General features: G+C 42.6%; 1 protein-coding gene across 1 annotated transcript in view; it reads right to left on the minus strand.

Annotated features, from left to right (window-relative positions):
* LOC311018146 (voltage-dependent calcium channel subunit alpha-2/delta-1) overlaps positions 1 to 14,583 on the minus strand; it is a 48,274-nt gene extending 33,691 nt beyond the window's left edge. Inside the window, exons 1-3 of the mRNA XM_084016959.1 lie at positions 14,257 to 14,583; positions 8,419 to 8,500; positions 7,999 to 8,115 (exon numbers count right to left, since the gene is read on the minus strand). Coding sequence (XP_083873085.1) covers positions 7,999 to 8,115; positions 8,419 to 8,500; positions 14,257 to 14,345 — 288 coding nt within the window. The 5' untranslated portion in view covers positions 14,346 to 14,583. The remainder of the gene's footprint in view (positions 1 to 7,998; positions 8,116 to 8,418; positions 8,501 to 14,256) is intronic.
* Between the last annotated feature and the right edge of the window lie 2,406 nt (positions 14,584 to 16,989).

Consider the following 16,989-nt stretch of genomic DNA (forward strand, 5'->3'; position numbering starts at 1 on the left):
TTTTAATGAATCCATGCAATTGGAATTGATGGAGGTAAAATTAATTTTTAGAGCAGAATCTCTGTCTGTTAGCCTGCGCAAGTTAGAAAGTATAACAATGGCCATGTTGGATCTGTGCATGAGCAATAACTGGGAGAGGTGCTTATAGTATATGTCATTCTGTGCTTTAGTGTGGGTACGGGTTTGTGTGTCTGTGGCCATGTGTCTGCTGTCGGCAGTGATTCCAATCTCCATGAACAGTCTCATCCCTTTGGCCTCCAGTCCTGGGCTCCATTCCAGACTTGTTTTCACCTCCTCTGCACTGGCTGTCAGCAGCTAAATTTACACCCCGTTAAAGCCATAAACACACACATAGACACAAACTAACACGACATAGTTAGCATGAAGCTATTATGCACTATGTTGCAAAAATAACAAGTTCTGTCACTGCATCAAGTATTTAGATCTTGTTATCCGCTCTAAAGTTTCCACCAAGCAGTCCAATTAAGTTTAGTTTGTTACACATTAGAACAGCTTTTTTCACATTTCCAGTCGCAAAGTTGTGGATTGTACCTCTACCCGCTAAATGGAACTATTTTAGTCGCACCTCAGTGGACATTTGAATGCTTTATTGCGTATTCAGGGGTTTGGACAAAATGAAAAAGCCAACTGGCTGGTCGTATCAAAATCCCATTTGTAATAGTTAAGTTCAGCAAAGCCGACACTGCAAACTCATCCGAGGTCTGACAATGTTCAAAACAAAAGCCATTCTTTTACATATTGTCATTCCATAAGTGTTCCATGAAAAAAAAAAGGAAAGATTTAAGAGCGTACTAATGTGCCATTAGAGAAAACGGTAGCAGCAGTTCATATCTTGAAAAGGCCAAGTGCAGAAGGCCTTGACATTAGGTTAATGTCAGCTAATGCCAATGTAACATCACATCATGTTAATGTCACACCATTGAGCTAACTGAGTTTTATCACAAATCCATCTTTTGTCATATATATATATATATATATATATATATACTATTAGAGATGTTCCGATACCATTTTTCCCTCCCGATGGGGAAATGCTGTGGGTATCGGCCGATACAGAGTACCGATACCAGTGTGTTTAAAAAAAAATAAAAATTGAGTCTCGAAATTGAGTCTTTGCATATGTTGCGTGTCGCCGTCTTGTTGGTGGGAACATCCACTGTGAAGTACTGCCAAACCGCCGACATGATGCGCTAACATTAGCTCCTTTTAACAGGTGTCAGGTGATCAGTTCTTCTTCGCCCCTCTAAAACAGCAGCTGCCGATGGCGGCACAGCGCAACTGTTTTAAGAGCAGCAAAGAAGAACTGTGTCAAAGCTAATGGAGTTAAATAAATTCCTATTTCTAATAAATTACGTGGCATCGGATCGGTGCCTGGACTCCAGTACTCGCCGATACCGACGCCAGCATTTCGGCAGTATTGGAGGCATTTTGGAAATCGGAAAAACTCTTGCATATATATATATATATATATATATATATATACACACACACACACACACACACACACCATGAAAATGCATGCAGAAACACACACATACAACAGTGCATGGACATTGACTACAGATCTCTCCATGATGTTGTATGTGATATGATACACGACTAAAAGCAACAGCTACTCAATACTTGATACATTATGCGTCATGCAGTAGCAATTTGTTCGACATTAATGGAGAATGCAGGGTTTTGGGTCAATATCCCCTTCTCCCTCACACACTTACTGTATAGACACATGCACATGCAAATACTCAAACACACATGCACACACGTACCTACACACAGGCTCCCTCCTAGAGGAGCAGACCAACAGGGTTGTTAAAAATTCATGACAGGGCTTTGGCGAGGCTCCTCTCTCCTCTGGGAGATATGGGGGAGGATGAGGAGGGGTGTGTGTGGGGGAAGACACCTAATTACCCTTGTTTCTTTTCTCTTTTCCTCTATACCCATTTCTATGTGTGTCTTTGTTAAACACGTTAACAGGGATTAGTTATCGGTCTGCCCAAAGAACGACCAACAACCAGTCAAATCCACTAAACTACAGGACCTCGATTTGATGAGACGTTGATGAGTTGCCATCTCTGCCGATCGATTAGAAGCCAGCCTTTCTCCGTTGAACCCCACAACTTTAGCGCTACAACAGTTTACTTAATGGCAGTGCATAACACGCTCCCCGTAGCATGATGCAACCGCTCATTAGTCTCCCTTTCACTCATCGCGGTATAGATAGCCCAGCTCCACACCGTAATGAGTCCACTCTGTCACCCGATGACCACTGGAGACCCGAGGAGAGCCACCACTTCCCCCTGCAGCCTTAATGGGAGGGATTCATGGATACGAGGAGAGACTGGGAATTAGATCTATGAGTGTCGGGAAGTGGAGTGGTTTAAGGAGTTAGGGGGGAGATGGGGATTCATAACAATCATTCAAATCTAATACTAGGAGGCAAAAACACCCAATGATATCTGCAGGCAGAATTGCTGATATATGTTGGGGATATCTGTCTACTAGCTGGATATGAGGCCTAATGATGACCACAACAGCTGTTGCAATAGGGGCACACAGTATTTCTCAGTTTGTGCACCTTCCAGTGTCCGTGCACATTGATGTATGAGATCATTACACTACAGCCGTGGAGAGAAACATTCAGGGCTGGCTCGAGTGTCGGATGGTATTGGGCTTGTACCTGCTGGCCCCAGAGATATTTCTGCCCTGCTCCCACCAGTCTTAGTTGTCATTCTGCCAGGGCAGCCCACCATGCATTTAGTGAGAAGGCGGAGCACAGCTTAAAGGATAGACAGGGAAGATGAGACAGGCTCTGCTAAACCACACAGAGCCTCCCAGACTCCCTGTGCGTGTGCATGTGTGTCTTAAGTCTCCACACACTGGAAATCAATGGGCCATTCGCAGCACACTGCCTTCTCCCCTAGACAACAAAGCAATACTCACAAGAGTAGTAATGGTACCAAAAGATCATTAACACCCATCCACACATCCAGTCTCATCCTTTCCATCCTCGTTTCTGACACCGCGTCCCTCTTCCATTATCACCGATATTCTATTCACCGTAATGAGTCCCAACTCAAAGGGACGACAAGAAAAGTAAAAATGTGGAGGAGATGTGGAGAGTCGGTGTGAGAGGAAAGAGAAAAGAGAGGAGCGGAGAAAGGGAAAGGAGGAGGGGGGGGGGGGGCAGATTGATTAATGAAAAGGACAGTCAAAAGAGAGGAATATAATACTCCGACTCAGCATGATCACAGTCTGCTTCTCATTAAATTTTGATGATTGATTTGGAGAATGAGCACTGGGATGATAAACATATATATATATATATATATATATATATATATATATATATACATACATACACACACATACACACGGTGGGGTGGGGGTTGTTCAGTAAAGAATGATGGGAGCTTTATCCAGCCATGCATTAGTTTGTTTCCTGGGGAAAGGTGTGTGTGAACAAGAAATGCAGAATAGGGGAGATGGAGAGACAGAGGAGACAGGAGAAACTGATACAAAGGAGCACAGAAGAGTAAAGAGGAGCATCAGAGGGAGAGTAAAAAGGTAGGACAAATGATAAAAGAGAGACATGGGTCAGAAGAGATAGGGAAAAGGGTTTATTTTCAAATTCCAGTTTGAGTGTGGCAAAAAGGCCAGGAGCTGGACACGGGAGAGACGGGAAGAAGAGGATCGAAGGAAACGGGAGAGGAGATGAGGAAAAGGAGAAAGGGAGCGTGAGTCAGAGAGAAAGAGCAAGAGGAATGGGCTGCCCCGAGAGCCCATGGGGAGAGCTGTGCTGCTCCACATGACTTCTCTCGGAGGCCAAACCCTCCGATGGGAACAGTAAATGCACAGCTGCTTCCAGTCTCAATCCTCTCTTCGGCCCCTTTTGCTCTCTACTGTCCACTTGAGAGGATTTAGATTGTTTGTCACCTGCTTGATTTCAGCAAAGGTGCATTAAGAAAAAAAAAGAAGATAAAAGAGAAACTGAAATGTAAAACGCTGCAACTTCCTATAAGGCAAAAAACAAATGCATGTGGAAAAGCATGATGAACATGTTGTGACAACAGTGTCAGAGACCAACAATTCCCACATTGGATTGTGGTCGGGAATCATTATAGAGAGAGGCCACTAATTATCTCGACAAATCCTCGATTACTGTAATTATCACAATATCTATTCTAAAAAACACTACATGTTACATATAATTAACGTTGATTATTAGATATGAAACAACTGCATCTTTTGACAATGGCAGGTTGTTACTGTCTCCAGATGTAGTATTAAGATGTAGCCATGAGTGTGTTGTGACCAACCAACGCAGTTTGGAATTCTTCTTGATGTATTAGACACTTGTTCCCGGGCTCCCGTAAGCCTAGTTAGAATTCCCCATCTGGTCTGTCCCCCCCCCCTCCCCCTCTCTCACTCTCTTTTTCTCTCTCCTTCTGACTAACACACACACACACACACACACGTATGCAAGCACAGACAGACACATGCAGACACCTTGTCTGTTTAATACGATCAGCGCAGAGCGGAGAAGCGAGGTAGAGTAACATCTGCTCTGGAGACTGGAATTTCTCTGATCGTATCAGAGCCTCTGTTCATTACACACACACAGACACATACACACACACACACACACACACACACACACACACACACACACACACACACACACACACACACACACACACACACACACACACACACACACACACACACGCACACACGAAAACATCATAATGTCACAGTCGCATCCTGCGCTCATTATTATAACAATGTGACAGCAGGCAACAGATTAATAGAAATATGGTCCAACACCTGTGTCCCAGAGACTCAGTTAGTTAAACATACGCACAGATAATACACTTAACACACACCTGAATGAAGGGAACTGGATAACTGAACTGCAAAAGATAAGGACTCTTGAAGATGACTATATTAATATTAAAATTAGATTATATAGTTTGATGCAAGGTTACATTTTGAAAATAAATTGCTGTATGTGGTGTACAATAAATAATTATATTATTAAGTAAATGGATGGTTGCCATTTGTTTCATGCAAATGTTTGCAAAGTTGCTGGGAGCAGGTTAATGGATCCTGTTTAATGAAGTTTAATCATGACGGGACAGCTTACTTTTACAATCCAAAGTGGTACAAAGAATGGTAATAAACTCTTATGATTATTCTTATTATTGTGATTATACTTCTGGGTAGAAGTTGGAAGAAGACAAATATGAGCCCGGTTGTGTCACGTCACATTCATGTAAGGCACATTGTGACACTCATGCTATGTACAAAGTAGTTTGTGCCTTTTATTTATCATTCATTCAGGATTATGACACAAATTTGTGTAACGTTATTGAGGATTTCAGTGTAGATATTTCAGACAATAATTATTTTTGTCAGATATGCAAACAATTTATAGCGCTAGTGATCCTCCCATCCAGTGAAAGCTGTGGCACAATATCATGACTTTCAACACTGTATCTGTACATCTGCTGCATATGCTACATGGGTTACCATTGAGTCGATGCTGAGACCTTACCTGCATTACTGACGGTGACAAGATCAAAATGGGTAGGCAAGTAATAATGACAGAATCAAGTATGCCAGCCGTACTGATTTTCTTTTAAATATTATAGAAATTAAGTGATGGAAATTGTAAAACATGTTCGACATACAAGTATAAGGCAACTGTGCTGCGTCTGTAATTATTGTGGAAATCCTATGGTGGCAACCAAAGCCTTTTATGAATGTAATAACAAAGCGTAAGTTTGATGTCGAGGGTTGAAGCGAGCCATGGGACCTTGTTTGGATTTAAAACGTACCAGTGCGATGTTTAATCCCACGCTCCCATGCAGAGAACGGCTGAATTAAAGCTAACCACAAAGCAAGTAATGGGAATGTACAAACGCATTCCAATCCATGTGCATTTTTCATAAGCAGCTGATTGCATCACTGGACTTCAAACTAGGAGAGAAGGGAGAACATTGCACGCAAACTGAAAAACACAGATTTAAACATACCGACATGCAGATTGAGATCAACAGGGAGCTGAAAGTTTCCTACTTGCCGTTAGCTAAATTGCATGCCGTTTCCAGTAAACTTCACAAGTGTTTCCTGTTTAAAAAGTACAAACGTCGGACAATTAAGTGGTTACGTTTCCAACTTAATCTCAAGGACACAGCCGAGATGTGGTTGAATTATTCCTCCTTCAGCTAGTCATACCCTCATATTTAATGTATGGAGGGGAACTGGCCACTATAGCCTCTATATGTACACATGCCGGTAGGTGTTTCACTGTCTGTGTGTAAGTGTGTGAGTGTTTCCTGTTGGATGAAGCCCCGGTCTACATTGTAAAACCCTTGATGAAACGATTTCCCCTTACAGTGTGCAGGACTCATAATTAATGCATGTTTCACTCTGCCACGCTTATTTATGGAAGCACGCTTGTTTCGCACACCTGTTGGCTGAGAGAGAGAGAGAGAGTGAGAGAGAGAGAGAGAGAGAGAGAGAGAGAGAGAGAGAGAGAGAGAGGCAAGGGGAGGATGAAAGTTTGGAAGCAGATGACAACTATCTGAAAGTGGCTGAAGTGCCTTGGGCTATCTCCAATTATATTGAAACTGACTCACTCCCAAATTCATCTCACCACCAAATAAAAAAGGATCTCGCAACTGCAGTGAGGATTCTCTCCCTGTAGTGATAAACAGTCAGACATCTAACTTAGATGACTTAGAGACTCAGAGCACAAGCTTCAAATCTAAAGGGGACAGTGTGTGAATTCTGATTTCCAAATTGTACTGGATAAACCTACTATCTGGGGTCTACTGCATAAGCAGTTTGGAGTACTTTGCCAGGTGCTTATATGTCTGTGTGTTTTGGACATCATTTTTCACATTTTTGTTACTGCTGTGTGTTGTACCCTAGAAGTCTTACAAAGACCCCAAAGCACTAGACTGTTCAGTCTATCTGTCATCACTCCATGTATCCATCGAGTTCATGCACTCGCCCGTCTTTCACATCAGCCCCTCTTCCATTTATCTCCCCATCCATACATCTCAGGGCAGAGAATTCAATATCGTTGTGCCTGGAGGTAACTCGTAGGAGAGGGTGACACGCCACACATACGCAATAAAGAGTGAGAGAGTGATCGATGTCCAGAAGGTTGGATGGACTGTCAGCATCAGGCTAGCTGACCCTCCACACACACACACACACACACACACACACACACACACACACACACACACACACACACACACACACACACAGACTTCTCTCTTCTATCACTTGCATAATGCGCCGAAGCCAATTTTCTCCTCGCTGCTTACGCATCTCATGGCAGCAGCACTCGGAAAAATGATAAGAACACCAGGGTGTTTACTTAACATACACAAGACAGACACTTGGCAAGGTGGTGTTTATGGACATTCATAAACACTCTCCATTACTAATAAGACAACAATGGTGATGCCATATAAAGGCAGATCAAGGGGTGCTCAAACTCCTGATGTAGATGAGAATGTCTGACCCACTTCTAAGGAAAAATAAGGGGAATGGGGGGGGGGGGGGGGGGGGGGGGGATCCCCAGGGTCAATTCTCTCATTATCACATTGGCTATAAGAACTATCTCAGTCCTCACACTGCTTCACACTGCTGCATATACAATGCCATGTACATGTATTATATCATTTCACTCTAAATTATTACATTTGATTTGATTGCATGTTACAAATGATACCATGTCCACAAAACACACACTACTACAATTTACCTCTGTGTTTGTGCTTCTTTTTCCACTGCTTTTTCCACATTTTGACTTTTTGAATATACTTGTCCGAGACTACAACGTCTCGACAAGAAGCAGATGGAAAACTTTAATGAAGATCTCATCCATTTAAGCTCGAAAAACCAAAGCAAAATTGCAAACCGACAGTCTGTTCCTCTAAGTGGAGTGAATCATACCTCCAAGGCAGCAGACCGCTTCCGCAGCAGCTGTTCAATTTTCGTGGCTGCTCTAGCCACCAGCTCCTCTGCGTCATTTTGCTCCACCGTGTACAGGTGTTGGTTTCTCAGAAAGATCTAGACGGAAAGAGAAAAATAAACGTGGAAAATCAGAAATGCAATCGATGATTAAACACACACTCATGTGCCAAAAATGTTATTTTAAGAAAAGGTACTTTTAAATGAGAAATACTGCAACTTCTTTGATGCATTGATATACGTGGTAGGTCCATAGCAGTGTTTAATATAACATTAACATAGCTCTGTCAGCACTGTGGCAATCAATCATATGCTCTGGATTCGGAGCACCTTTACACTTGGATTATGCTCTCTTTATGCATGTGTGCGTGTGTGTGTGTGTGTGTGTGTGTGTGTGTGTACCTGAGTGAGGCTCTTCCCAGCTGTGGCCGAATCTGCCAAGGACACAATCTCTTTCTGCATCTGATCGACCCATTCTTTAATCCTACGGGACAAAGCACATCCTTAATTGTAACACAGACACAACCGGTTTAATTCACAAACCTTTCACAGCACAATTAAACTGTCAACAATCAAAGCCATCTTACATCTCTCATCTAATAAAAACAAAACACCTCCACAGACAGCGTGAAAACAAACAAGGCCAAAGAGAATCCCTCGGACAGGTCAGGCAAAAAATGTCAACCAATCGCATCTCCGGGAACAAACGCGATGCCCATCTAAATCAAACACGTGTCATTGGGTGTTTACCGATTACAATTACTCCCTGAGAGTTCAAACGCGTCGTCGACCAATCTGATAAGTGTCAGCCGGTGGTGTGACCCGTGACAGTGATGTGGGTGGACAGGCGAGTGGTGGGCGGCGGCCGCAGGATCGACGCGCGTCTCTGTATATCAAAGAGCTCGGGGGAAATCAGGTCCGGCCTGCTGGTGCCACACACTGGATTACACTTTCCTCTCAGCCTCTTCCAATCATCTTGTCACGCCACAATAAGCCCTCGGCATGCATCCTAATATACTGACATCTTAAATCACTCTGTCCGTCCTGCTTCCACAGTGGCCGCGTTTAGAGATGGACAAGGGACGACTGTCTAAGACCTTGTGCATCAAGTGACACGGTGACTGGAATTATCGAGCTCATCTGGAAGCACACCTGGTATGAGAGGCAATAGATGCATGTGGATGCATTAATTCACCATATACATTACCAGGCGCACACACCGAGACAGCGCCATTAATATTGCATGAGAATGATAGTTAGGCATGCGATACAGATGCTCTCGCTGACATGCATTCACGCTAACAAACTCGGTTGTGATCCTCCCGAAAGGCAAAGAGACATATCATACTCGCATATATACACACGCTGAGATAACCATAGAAAAACAGATATGCCCGGAAAATATTCCTCAAACACTGTGTCAAGCAAGTTACAGTACGTGTGCAAAGCTTTCGCTCAGGGAGCCGAGGGAGGTGATACGATGCAAACAAAGATAGAAAGGTGAAGAAGATCAAGGACTGGAAATGATATGGGAAAGATGCTTCAGGGACACAAAGATGGGGGAAATTCTGAGCAAATACGCTTTGGAGAAAAATGCGGGAATACCAGAGGGGATAGCACAGTGTGACATTGGAGATGAGGGGATAGGTGGAGATAATTAAGAAGCTATTCCTTAATTCCTAAAACCAGATGGTTTAGGGGGTTAAAGACAACACTGTAGACCAGAGCTTTATGGCTATTGACATAGTCCAGCTATTGTACTACGATTTAGAGCCATCAAAAGGTATCTGGGCCCTCATCTTTCATCTGCCAACAGGGGCAAAGGGACCAATGGTGCTGGATGCAACCAGTTGATCCACAACCATTAAAACAGTCATAGTTCTGGAGCCTTTGATTACATGAGGCAATAGAGTGTCCCCAGTTATGGACTTGTAGATGTTCGACTTCCCATATCTTCTCATGCGCGGAGGCTTAAATGGTGACATTCATAATTGGAAAACTATATCTGCTGACAATAATAATCAAATCCTCCGCAATAACTGCTGACTAGACCTGGTGGTCAGATTGTATTTCTCAACTGATCAAATATGACATATTGGTCTTCATGTGTCACAGGCTACCTCTGATGATCCTTATGATCTGGGACTATTTTATAGATTATATTAACTTTATGTTTACAGAATCTGTTCATTTGTTTTTCTTGTATTCTGCTGGGGATACAGACACTGTATGTACCTCCAATGTGCACAACCAGTCGGATATGTGAACATATTACTTACAGTGACTCAAATTCATTATGATTTTTGCTACATAGTAGTTAACTTTGCTACAAGTATACATGAGATGATGTCTCCTCTCATCTTTATCACTCTCTTGTCTCCTCTCTAAATTCTCTGGATCCTCACCTGTCCTCTCCTCTGCCTCACCCTTCCTCGTCCCCAACCCTACGGATAGCAAACTGATTGTGAGGTATTTTAGTGGACCTTGTAACCCTAAGCTCTGAAAGCCTGAGGTATTGACAAGTCAGTGGTGAGTTAGAGTGTATGTGTTTGTGTGCGCGTGTTTGTGTTTTCAGCGACTTGACATTCAGCAAAGCAGAGGGCCGCCTCTCCAGAGTTTAGTTTCTGTGAAATCTACTGCTACCGGTGCAAATCTCTATCACAAAAAACTCTCAGGTGCTGACAAATGTATGAGACAACCCAGGCCACGGTGCAGTATGTGGCCAATGCATTCTGCACGTCCAATCTGGATGACATGGACTTGTTTTCCTCCAAAATCTATTGAGAATATTTGGTGAGAATTCATACAGAATCCCTTGTATGTGAATGTGCTTTGTCTCTATATGTGCACATAAATAGCAAACACTGCAGACAAAGAAGTCTCGACTCTTGGCTCATTATATACGGTAGCGGACCATTAAATCCAAAGTTATGCTACTGCTCCCCAAAGCCTGTTGCTTTTTTTTTTTTTTAAATGAATATTCGCAGTCAAATGAACTCGTTAAATGGGCCTTAAACGGTCAGATGTATTATCCATAGACATGGAAATCGCTGCACATTAATGTCTCACCCTTAAATCATACGTTTCCAACCATCCCTCGAGGTCCCACCCTGGTTTAATAGTGATGCTTCATGAAAAGCCATAAGGTGAGGCCAGCTCTCAACCCGTCACGCTTGATCTATGAGGCGTCGGATCACCTCCTGCATGTAATGCATCTCATATCAACTCTATGTGTATAAAAACAGGCGAATCACAATGATTGTTGTATTATTATCACATAATCACAAGTGTAATGTAAGCTCTGTTCAATGGCTGACATAACGTGGTGATTCACGGACAGTAATAAAGTCATTATTTTTGAGCTGAAGTGGCAAGTTTTTTTTTTTTTTTCTGCTCCGGTTGCTGGGCTTTGATTACAGCAGCCGAGGTGCAACGCTGGATAATTAAACACACGCACACAAACGCACATACAAATGGCAACTGGGTCAGACAGTGCCCTACATTGTTTTTCAGACACAGGAAGAGCAAATGAGAGCAAAAAAAAAAAGAAAGAGAGGGGGGGAAAAACAATACAAGAAAGCCAGAGACAGATGTTGTGATGTCATCACTTTGGCACTAGACTGGAGTAATGAGCTGGCCCATCTCGTGGATCTCAGTGGGTGGCTGTGTTAAACTACAGTCTAGTTACACATCATTACAGAGGCAAAGACAGAATTCCAGACAGCAAGAGCAGAACGAGGCACGGAAACACCAACAGCGATGCACCAAAACAACCATCAGCAACTCGCAATCTGGAGACCGATACGCTAAAGCCCAAGTGGACAATTCAGTCCTTCTATGGACTAGAGAGTACCTTGACCAGTACAGCATCCTCTGTCTTTCATCAATCAACTCTATTCAACAATCACCAGGTTTTGCACGTGAGCTTGTTGGTGATCTGATTCTGACACAGCCAATGTGAGTTTGTTGTTGCAAACTAAAAAAACTATGTGTGTACTATATGTCCCATTCATTGCTTTTATGCACTTTGAAATGTTGCCCTAGACGTCCATGGTAGTGCTAAATGTTTCGTCTCTAGAGTAGCCGCTGAGACAACAGCTATTTAGAATCATAAAGAGACACGGAAGCTGAAAGCTGGTTACAGTTTGTAAACCTTTACATAATCAGTATTTTTCTATACATCAATGTAATTAGTGTAGTCCAGAAGCCGCATTTCCATTATCATCGTGCGTACTCCAAACAAAAACAACTTATCCAACAGATATATTAATCCAATGTTAAGATATATTCCTCTCAAATGCCCCTACAGTGGTATCATGATTGATAGACACGCACAATCAGTAACTTAGTAGAATATAAGTCAATATGAATGTAGTCAGTAAATGATTGCTTCCTAATGAATCTTCTATCTGGTAGATGATCCAGGCTGTAGATTTGAGGATGGAACTAAGAGCCCTCAAAAATCTCCTCTGCTTGTAATAGACTGAATTCAGCAAACAATCGAAGGCCATGGAAATATAAAGACAGCGATACCATAGCAAACCCAGGGCAAAGGCTGGAATGGATGCTGGAGCATGCAAATTATTTTAGCGCTCACTCCAAAAAGCAGCATTTGAGGTCTTCATGCTATGAGAAGGTGACACTCATTTATTCTCCCCACCCCCCCCCCCCCCCCCCCCCCCTCTATATACCTCATAAATAGATTTTTCCTGCAGGCTGATGGATGCATTTTGTAAATACAAGGGGCCTCATCTAACCGAAATTCACTTTGAAACATATTCTCACTGATTCTGAAATTCACACGGAGCATCCAGCAGATTTAGCACAAGCAGCTGTTCTCAATAGTTCTTTGCTTTCATGATTATGCTGAACAAATATAGGTATATTTGCTGTCACTTATTGTGTGAGGAATATACTATAAGGTTTGTTAGCGCTGCAGATCAGATCCCCCTCTATCAATCTATTTGTAAGAAGGTGCGCATTTACTGTCTTCTTACACTCCAACCAGCCAGTAGATTATTATTCTGCTTTTTAAATCAGTGATTCAGTGTGCTGTACTGCAGTAGGGTCTAGCTCAGCAGCATATCGGTGGAATTTAAAACTAAATTATGTAATCATATCCTCGTTTGTACAACGCCACACTCTTTTCAAGTAACTCATAACAAAACCATACTCAGAGCTGCTAACAGAATCTCCTCTGACCCCTCCGATTTAAATGGAGGATTCCAACAGGTGATTTAGACTCACACTATGTATATGCAACAGGTGGATGTAATTTTTTTTATAAATCGGTCTACTCTGTTTCTAAACCCAAATCATTATGCTGGATCTGAAGACAGAGAATATAAGGTGATATTTTTAATTGTCATGAATGTTTTCAACGTGTGAATATCTTGAATGGAAATTAAATTCAGAGTAAACAATGAAGTAGCATCGTATCAAATTGCATTGTATTGTGCCGTCTCATATTTAGTTTACCTTGATATAAATGGGGTGGACAAATTATTAGAAATGTTGCACAGATGCCAATGTTGGGGTGTGGTCTTGTGACTAAACTTTTATTTTTTTTAAATGCATTTACAGGCAAATGATGTTAGATGCGATACTATGCACAGGTAACTGAACACACACATTTGTGTCATATTGGATTATGTAATATACACAATTATTTATAGCAGTTAATTGTGTTTATAGTAAACACAAACAATAGTTGTTGTTTTATATTGTAGGACTCCAACACTTCCACACAATTTATTCAATAACTGGTCTCAATATGGGCTGTATGTTGTTGGGTGGCATATCATTATCCATGTTAAGCAAAGGACCATTTAAAAGTGCGTTACATTTTTTAAATTAATAATAGGATTGTTGTTGCCATAATTGGGCAGCAGAGCATTGTTTTTCTGTTACAGTTGAATTAATAAACTACAGGTTCCAAACTCGTAACTTTTTGTCCTTTTACATAAACGGGGGCCAGACGAAGCTACCGGGACTCCTCAACAACTTCAGAGCTTCAGACATCCGAACAGCTGATTCCGGGAACCGACGTGAATCACCGCCCGGAGGCGGGCTGAAACATCGTCTATACCTCCGAGATGACCACTGGTGCATGAATGAAATGCCAAGCGCACTCTGACTGACGGCGCCGACGCGCCGTGAGCGGCTCATCAAGTAGCCCGACGGGCTCGTTGCCTCGAAACAACGAGGAGTCCGTTAACCGGATTACAGGGTAGTACTTACATGAGCTGGGTCGGGAACTGCGACGCCAGAGACCCGTCCTGCCATAACAGGACTAGAAACACCCAAGCTCCAATCCTGCTGGTATCCATTGTAAAAAAAAAAGAAAAAAAGAAAGACGGGGGGGAAATTCCCCGACGCGCGTCAACACCAAATGTGCTCCGCTCCCCTTCACCGGCGACGGACGGGAGCGGCGCGCAGGAGAGTGGCAGTCTGTCGCTCCCTCGCAGATTAACGAACCCTGACACCTCTAATCTGATCACCCGGCCATCAGGCGCTCTAACAGGTACTGAAACTGGATCTCGCTCTCACTCCCTCCCTCTCTCTCCCTCTCACTCCCTGTGTGTCTGTCTGCCTCTCTCTCTCCCTCTCTCTCTCTCTCACACACCCTCCTTTCAGACTAAGGGGAAAAAATCACAGACCGATGCTCCTTTAATCTTGTGATATGTGATTTGTGTCACTCTTAATGACTTGACCTAATGCAAATGACACTTTCCCCATGTTTGGGTGGTACAAATCGATGGATGTGATTATTTTGTTTTGGACCAAAACAAAAGGCGTGTAGGCCAACAACTCCTTATTTGGAGAAACATTTTTTTTTTTACCTCCCTATAAAGAAACACCTGCTAACAGGAGGGTCTGACCACAGGTATACCACACACAAACACGAGGGGGAGACACACGCTGAATACAGATGTGGCCTCGGCTCTTTAAAATGCCCAACAACCTTTCAATTCCTTCAACCTGGAGGGCTGGGAGAATTTACTCGCTTTGATAGCACAATCTTTTCCAGGCGCCATCAGTCATCCTGGTACAGCGTGACTGGCAGCGAGCAGAGAAACTGTCCTGCATGGGAATCAGTGCCGGTGTGACAGATCTATTGATCTCACACATACAGTGTAAAAATCTTACGGGCAAAGTACAGTAAGAGCCGAATAAATCCCTGTGCCATCAATCACACCTGTTTTATAAGACTGAATGTGCAGCTATATGTGCTGTGCATCCTAACGGAAATATACATTATAGAATATAGAATTTACAAGCTCCTGCACCACATATACTCTACAAAACCACAGTTTCTACCACTGTTGAAATGAAGAGCATCAACACTTTGATTGAATAATTGAATAACAAAGTGAGAACATAAACCGTGTGTGTGTGTGTGTGTGTGTGTGTGATATTGGCCTGGAGGGAGGGCAGGGCAGCACAAGCAAGATGCTTGGGGATCTGGTTATCAATCGTTGCTTGGCAACCACACACCTCTCGTGTCCTCTCACCCTCCCCTCCTCCCTTCTTTTCCTTTCCTCTTTGTCTCTCCCATCCCCATCTCTCCCCCGACTCTTACCGTAATGCACTCTTGCTCTCCCCTCCTCAGCTTCCCCACTATTCTCATCCCTTCACTCCCTGACACATCACCCTCTCCACTTTCTCTCTCGCTATACACCGTCCTCAGTCACACAAATTTACCCCAGCAGAGGAACAGATGATGGGATGGAGAAACGTAAGTGAATGGTGCAAACCGCATGGGCTGGGGCTGAGCGGAGGAACATAACGGCAAAGAACGGCGTGGAGTTGATGGAAGCATCCTCTGCAGACATCCCCATTCATACTTTTTTTTTAGTCATTTGGGAACATCTCAAAGAGGTGTCAGCCTAATGCCCACGCTGCTGGTGCACGTCGCCTAATGTATAATATGAATTGGATAAAAGAGCAGAATAAAAGCTCCTGTCCCCGTCAGACAGACCCTGTATCTTTGATGAAAGCCTGCAGACTCGAAAACACCAGTGCATTCCACAGGTTCTTTGGGCTTCATGATTCACATTGCCAGCTATTATACAATTAATTTCACTTGATAAAAGAAAAATGCATTATGCAAAAGTTTCACTTGCATTTAGTTATAACCTAGTTTGTACGATAGAGTTTATTGATGGGTCCAAAATGATTAAATACTAATAAACTAATCCTGACATCAGGAGAAAGAACCACTTGTGGACATGGACTTCTCCGGGAATGATGTCCACGTAAATAATGTGTAAAAGCGCCACTGGTTAAGGAGCAGTTATACTGTGAAGTGAAGGTTGTGGTCATTTGATGGAGAATACTGCCCTCTGGAGGTGATCAGTAAAAATCACAGATATCAGCTGCCGTTAAGCGTTCCGCTCTAAACCAGGGGTCACCAACCTAATTGAGACGGAGAGGTATCTGAAGGGTAGAGAGGAATACGTAGGGCTATTTTTTTCATGTAATCACATAAGTCAATATCACATTAACACATTTTTGTGCAAAGTTGCGTGTCCACCCAAGCGTTGTTATATTTTTTACACTGCATTATACCGTTATTGAACTAGGCTATTACAGTAAATCAATACAGTAATGTAAGCGCATTTTCAAGATGTTTGTTCATGTAAATATGCATAATGCATATTCATAACAGTATAAAAAGCGATGAAAACCCAATACTCGAACATAGCAGCATGTAAATGATTAAACACAGTGCCCGTGAGGCACTAAATACTCCTTTTAATCTCTCTCCCTACCCATACAGTAATCTGTGTTTCTGTTGGTTGAACACAAATAAGAATACATTAATATCATTTAGTTGAAAGGGACAGGATCTAAATCCTCCTTTAGATGTAAAAGGTAAGGCAACAAATTATATTTAAAATCTGTTATTACCAAAGACCTGCTTGTTTATTCCTCTGCATTTAATTTACCTTTCTACAAACATGAAACAAA

This window comes from Eutrigla gurnardus (assembly GCF_963514095.1).
Source record: "Eutrigla gurnardus genome assembly, chromosome: 9".
NCBI classification, from domain to species: domain Eukaryota; kingdom Metazoa; phylum Chordata; class Actinopteri; order Perciformes; family Triglidae; genus Eutrigla; species Eutrigla gurnardus.